We start from the raw sequence: 6713 nt of genomic DNA on the forward strand, positions 1-6713 counted from the left end.
CAATACAAATTTTGTCATCATACACCATCAACTTAGCCAACACAGCATGTGGTTCAAAGTAACCCAGCAGTGTTGGCAGTTTATTCTGAGAGGATATATCAGAATCCGATATCCCAGCAAATGTAAAATCGCATTAAAATGATAACTTAAGTAATTAAAATCGGTACTGGAAATCGTAATTCCAACTAACGCAAGTAACAGGTCGTAAAAATTGTTATGAAGTCCGCCATGTTTTCAGATTTTGAAGACGATTTTGTTCCTTTGCTTTCTCCCGCGTGTGTCATGTGAGAGAACAGCTTTGTTGTTCTCTCTGCGACCAGCAGTGCAAACAGATTGCTAAAAATCAGAAGGTATATTTGCAATAATTGCCCAATAACAGAGGTAGTATACATTGTCGCTGGCAACGGTTCGCATGCATTGAGAGAAAAAACTTGTGCTTTCTTGCATTCTTTCAGTTTCAGCCAGAAGTTGAAAATATGTACGTACATATATTGCCTCCACTTTGATGGGTAAATGCTATTTTTTCGAGTTTCATACGATCATTCTATAATGTATACGAGACGTATAACAAAGTTGTTGAGAAATATACCTGCAAAAATGTTTGCTGGGAAGATATAAGAACTGATTCTGAGTTTGGGAACCAGTTAGCGACAAGATGATAATCGCAATAGAATTAAGTAATTGTATAAAGACTTGACCAAGGAAATAAATGAAGTTGAACTCAATTCCAACGCAAACCTGCGTTGATTACTCATACATACAAGCAGGGTGCAACGAGCGAGGTGGTTAGACCAAGTCGAGCGTGATCTGGCGAATTTGGGATGTCCGAGAAAGCGGAGAATTATGTTTAAATATGCAATCAGTTTTTCTCTACCTGCTCAAGCTTTGTTTGTAGATTATTTTTTAGAATATTTTTTAAAGTTTATGATGATATTTAAAAAACATCTGTAAAATGTTCAAATGCAAATTTCAAATTAATATTTTTTTTTAATTTTCAAGATTTATGTTTTTTTTCCGAAATGATAAACGATAACCATATTCTACATTGTACTGATTTCTATCCTTTAAGTTTTAATTTTCACGTTAGTTTTATGTAGTTGTAATGGCTTGGAATGGCAACTGCAGCACTTGTGTAGAATCATACAATTTTTTTTAACCAATTTGTAAAACAGTCGGACTAACATTGTTCAAGTTATTGCCGAAACAATGGTTTTTGCCGATTCGCTAGAATAAGCAGCGCTTAGTCACCTCTTAGAGTTGACCGATTGAGCTCATTGACACTTAAGGTTTGAAATCGGTAACATTCATTTTTTTTGTGGAAAAAGATAATGTTTCCAAAAACAAAAACAACTTTTTCAACCCGTGGATAAAAATGAGTTAAAAAAATCTTAGAGCTCTGAAAAAACTTCCAAATTATTTTTGCCTACCTACAAATAAAACCAAAATCAAGTTAAACATAGACTTTTTTATTAATTACTTATTTAAACAATCGACTATTAAAGCTGAAAGTTTGAATATTTAATCCTATATTAAAGCTTTCGAGAAATGGATAAGAAGGTAATAAAAATATGTACCAACCGTCCAACTTTTTTGTTTTCCTCTCAACTCTTCCACAAATTATTATCTGTTATCACAATATTCTTAAATTAATCCCGTATTCAGCAGCCATCACCAGGGACGCCACATATCCCCTCCGGTATTGTTTTTGGGGTCCTGCTCTTCCTCGTTGCTACTATCGCTATCACTCGAGTCTTCGCTTTCTTGATTCAGCTTCCTACGCTTGGCAGCACGAGTCGCTTCGTATTCCGCACTTTTGGCCAAGTCCCGCTGATGCAGCTGAATGCGATCGATCAGCTTATGACTCGGACGGAATGCGGACACCCGTTGACTGTCTTCCGGTGTCGGAGGTGTGGGGAATGCAGTCAGGAACTTCTCCATAAGAATGTTGGGTCTCTTCTTCAACAGCGGTGTCTTCTGATCATCTTTCGTGCTGTCCTGGTCTTCCGATACTGGACTCGGAGGAGGACTTGGGTCATAGGATTGTTTCTCCTGACTACTGATGGGTTTGAATTGGTTTTGGCTTCTGAGCGAGGACAACACGGTGGGTGCTGTCGATAGTCTTGGGAAGAATGGCATTCCGTTGACACTGTTCTGTGGCATGATGAAGGCGAGTTCTCCACTGGGAAGCAGCGATGGGATGAGCGATACGCCGTCCATTGCCAATCGTCCATTGTTGTTGATTTCGTCAGCTGCCCGTCCGAAAATGTTCCCGAAAGGACCAGCCAGGCCGGCAGGTTGTCCAGGAAACCGTTGATACCGGAGGTAAGATTTGAGATGACCGGTTATTCGTTGTTTTAGCCCTGCGTCAACGTTGGAAACCGAACCGAGATATTTTTCGATCTCGTCTACGCATTCGTTGAACCCGCTTTTGAACTTGTCGACCACCGTGGGATCGACGGCCATTGCCACTGCCAGTTTGCGTCTTTCCATGTCCTGTAGGTGTTTCACTGTCAAATCAAGTATGTCAGCTTTCTCCAGCTTCGAGTGGCGAATCGGCTAAAAGATTCAAAAAGAGTGTTATAATCACGTGTGGTGTGAATGTATCCGAAGATCAAAACTTACATCCTTCTTCATTGCATCCAGAAGAAGAGCTTTGAGATCGTTCAAATAGTTGTTGATACGGGCTCTGCGTTTCTTCTCCATTATTGGCTTGTTGGTCTGAAATAAAAAGAAAATATGTGATTGAAATTAGATTCAACAAAACAAAACAACCGAAATTTAAAAAACTCTAAAAACAAAAAAAAATAAAAATGTTAAAAAGGACAAAAATTACCAAAATGACAAAAATGACAAAAATGACCAAAATGACAAAAATGACAAAAATGACAAAAATGACAAAAATGACAAAAATGACAAAAATGACAAAAATGACAAAAATGACAAAAATGACAAAAATGACAAAAATGACAAAAATGACAAAAATGACAAAAATGACAAAAATGACAAAAATGACAAAAATGACAAAAATGACAAAAATGACAAAAATGACAAAAATGACAAAAATGACAAAAATGACAAAAATGACAAAAATGACAAAAATGACAAAAATGACAAAAATGACAAAAATGACAAAAATGACAAAAATGACAAAAATGACAAAAATGACAAAAATGACAAAAATGACAAAAATGACAAAAATGACAAAAATGACAAAAATGACAAAAATGACAAAAATGACAAAAATGACAAAAATGACAAAAATGACAAAAATGCCAAAAATGACAAAAATTACAAAAATTACAAAAATTACAAAAATTACAAAAATGACAAAAAAGACAAAAAAGACAAAAAAGACAAAAAAGACAAAAAAGACAAAAATGACAAAAATGACAAAATTGACAATAATGTCAAAAATGACCAAAAAGACCAAAATGACAAAAATGACAAAAATGACAAAAATGACAAAAATGACAAAAATGACAAAAATGACAAAAATGACAAAAATGACAAAAATGAAAAAAAATGACAAAAATGACAAAAATGACAAAAATGACAAAAATGACAAAAATGACAAAAAATGACAAAAATGACAAAAATGACAAAAATGACAAAAATGACAAAAATGACAAAAATGACAAAAATGACAAAAATGACAAAAATGTCAAAAATTACAAAAATTACAAAAATTACAAAAATGACAAAAATTACAAAAATTACAAAAATTACAAAAATTACAAAAATTACAAAAATTACAAAAATTACAAAAATTACAAAAATTACAAAAATTACAAAAATTACAAAAATTACAAAAATTACAAAAATTACAAAAATTACAAAAATTACAAAAATTACAAAAATTACAAAAATTACAAAAATTACAAAAATTACAAAAATTACAAAAATTACAAAAATTACAAAAATTACAAAAATTACAAAAATTACAAAAATTACAAAAATTACAAAAATTACAAAAATTACAAAAATTACAAAAATTACAAAAATTACAAAAATTACAAAAATTACAAAAATTACAAAAATTACAAAAATTACAAAAATTACAAAAATTACAAAAATTACAAAAAATACAAAAATTACAAAAATTACAAAAATTACAAAAATTACAAAAATAACAAAAATTACAAAAATGACAAAAATGACAAAAATTACAAAAATGACAAAAATGACAAAAATGACAAAAATGACAAAAATGATAAAAATGACAAAAATGACAAAAATGACAAAAATGACAAAAATGACAAAAATGACAAAAATGACAAAAATGACAAAAATGACAAAAATGACAAAAATGACAAAAATTACAAAAATGACAAAAATTACAAAAATTACAAAAATTACAAAAATTTCAAAAATTACAAAAATTACAAAAATTACAAAAATTACAAAAATTACAAAAATTACAAAAATTACAAAAATTACAAAAATTACAAAAATTACAAAAATTACAAAAATTACAAAAATGACAAAAATTACAAAAATTACAAAAATTACAAAAATTACAAAAATTACAAAAATTACAAAAATGACAAAAATTACAAAAATTACAAAAATTACAAAAATTACAAAAATTACAAAAATTACAAAAATTACAAAAATTACAAAAATTACAAAAATGACAAAAATTACAAAAATTACTTAAATTACAAAAATGACAAAAATGACAAAAATGACAAAAATGACAAAAATGACAAAAATGACAGAAATGACAAAAATGACAAAAATGACAAAAATGACAAAAATGACAAAAATGGCAAAAATTACAAAAATGACAAAAATGACAAAAACGACAAAAATGACAAAAATTACAAAAATTACAAAAATGACAAAAATGACAAAAATGACAAAAATGACAAAAATGACAAAAATGACAAAAATGACAAAAATGACAAAAATGACAAAAATGACAAAAATGACAAAAATGACAAAAATGACAAAAATGACAAAAATGACAAAAATGACAAAAATGACAAAAATGACAAAAATGACAAAAATGACAAAAATGACAAAAATGACAAAAATGACAAAAATGACAAAAATGACAAAAATGACAAAAATGACAAAAATGACAACAATGACAAAAATGACAAAAATGACAAAAATGCCAAAATGACAAAAATGACAAAAACGACAAAAATGACAAAAATGACAAAAATGACATAAATAAGGATATATATTTTCGCCACTTATGCTCTTCTTTTCCCCATTTAGAGATTTTCGAGGGTTAAAAAATCAAAACCTGGCATTCTCAATCCTGTCCGATTGAACATTTTTTTTCATAAAGGGTTAAAATTTTCAAGCACTGAAGACTGCCGAGAAGTATACTATCGGGCTCATCAACCAGAATCTTTCTACAAAACTTCCAGAAATGAAATTCTGTTACCATACTTCAAGAAGCACAATTTTTCCGTTCGATTTTGATAGGATTTGGAATCTTACAATTTTCAAAAAAAAATCCATGATATGGTATTTCGCGAGCAACGTCCCGCTGGTGTCCAAAATCATGAATCTTCTCATCACGTTAAAGCTCCACATAACTAATTTCCAAATACTCAATTATCCTCGTGCCGTTCTTAAGCCTACTCCTATTCTGATACCTGATGCCTGAAAAATCCATAAATTTCATGATTCTCTTCAAAAATATTTGGTATCTTGGATTTTGTTACTAGCCTAAATTAAGGCGATTTCTTGCAGTACCCTTCAATTTATATTCGAACAGAAATTTATTTACTTTTCACTGATCGCAAACCGTTGGGTTCTTTCAATGATTTTTTTATTCACTTCCAATCACTGTGATCAATCTCGAAGTAAGTTCTGAAAATCCTCCCACATCCTAAATGGTCGATAACTAAGCACTTTTTAAATGTTGTTATTATGCACTATCACGTGTCACACTAAACACACCTTTCGTATTTCCGCTTTTATCCTTCGGAGATAATTTTCTGCATCACGATCATCTCCTCCTACACCGCCCCCGTGGGCATCCGGATGTCCTTGATGAGCCATCAAATCCTATTCGATTGATCGAATCCTTTCACCTGAGTAGATATATCCGTTATTTACTCGCGATCGCCACCAACGCACTACGCTACACGACTACGTTTTTCGAACCTTCACCGAGTACTTCCGAACCAGAAATGATTGCACCGGAATCTAACCGTTCCCATCGATCTGGTGTGGTCGGGTGTGATGTTATTTGATCAAAACATCTTGCCTTCCCACTCCCTGTCCTGCTCCTGGACGTGGGCCATACGCAATTCCACATGCTTATGCTTGGTGGTTCTTTCTCATGTGACGACGACAGTCATATCATTATAACAATTTATTCCCCCTTCTGCTCTACAAATTTTTCCCACTAAGGGGTCCCAAATTCCCACGGTTGTTCTGCTCTGTTCCGTTCTGTTCTGTGCGCTCGTTGGTGTGTGGTGGCGCACCAGAACTAGGGTGTCCCTTCACGTGAACGTGAAACCTCTAGCATAGCATAGCATCGCGCTCAGTGATATGTGTGTGCGGTGCGGCTACTGCGTATAATAAATTTGACTTTCCTTCTCACCAAAACCGTATCTATAGGTATGCAAGAAGGAACAAAGAAAAAAACAAGGAAACCCATGCGTCCAACCCTGCCACTTTCCTCGTGGTCGTTCGTCGTCATCACCGTCTTCGATGGATTTGATCTGTTTTTCCCACGCTAGAACGGA

General features: G+C 32.3%; 1 protein-coding gene across 1 annotated transcript; it reads right to left on the minus strand.

Annotated features, from left to right (window-relative positions):
• Positions 1 to 1583: 1583 nt before the first annotated feature.
• Positions 1584 to 6274, minus strand: LOC129747282 (protein deadpan-like). The gene is made up of 3 exons (XM_055741425.1): positions 5920 to 6274; positions 2623 to 2718; positions 1584 to 2556 (listed from the first exon to the last, which is right to left on the minus strand). Exons 1-3 carry the CDS (start codon positions 6019 to 6021, stop codon positions 1669 to 1671), a joined length of 1086 nt encoding a protein of 361 aa, XP_055597400.1. The 5' UTR covers positions 6022 to 6274; the 3' UTR covers positions 1584 to 1668.
• Positions 6275 to 6713: the final 439 nt, after the last annotated feature.

This window comes from Uranotaenia lowii, chromosome 2, assembly GCF_029784155.1.
Source record: "Uranotaenia lowii strain MFRU-FL chromosome 2, ASM2978415v1, whole genome shotgun sequence".
NCBI classification, from domain to species: Eukaryota; Metazoa; Arthropoda; class Insecta; order Diptera; family Culicidae; genus Uranotaenia; species Uranotaenia lowii.

Excerpts from the sequence above, each read along its gene's own strand:
- LOC129747282 (XM_055741425.1), bottom strand. The coding sequence starts at position 6,021 with ATGGCTCATCAAGGACATCCGGATGCCCACGGGGGCGGTGTAGGAGGA. Across the intron at positions 2,719-5,919 it reads TAAAAGCGGAAATACGAAAG|ACCAACAAGCCAATAATGGA; the intron begins GTGTGTTTAGTG and ends TTTTTATTTCAG. Across the intron at positions 2,557-2,622 it reads TGGATGCAATGAAGAAGGAT|CCGATTCGCCACTCGAAGCT; the intron begins GTAAGTTTTGAT and ends TGAATCTTTTAG.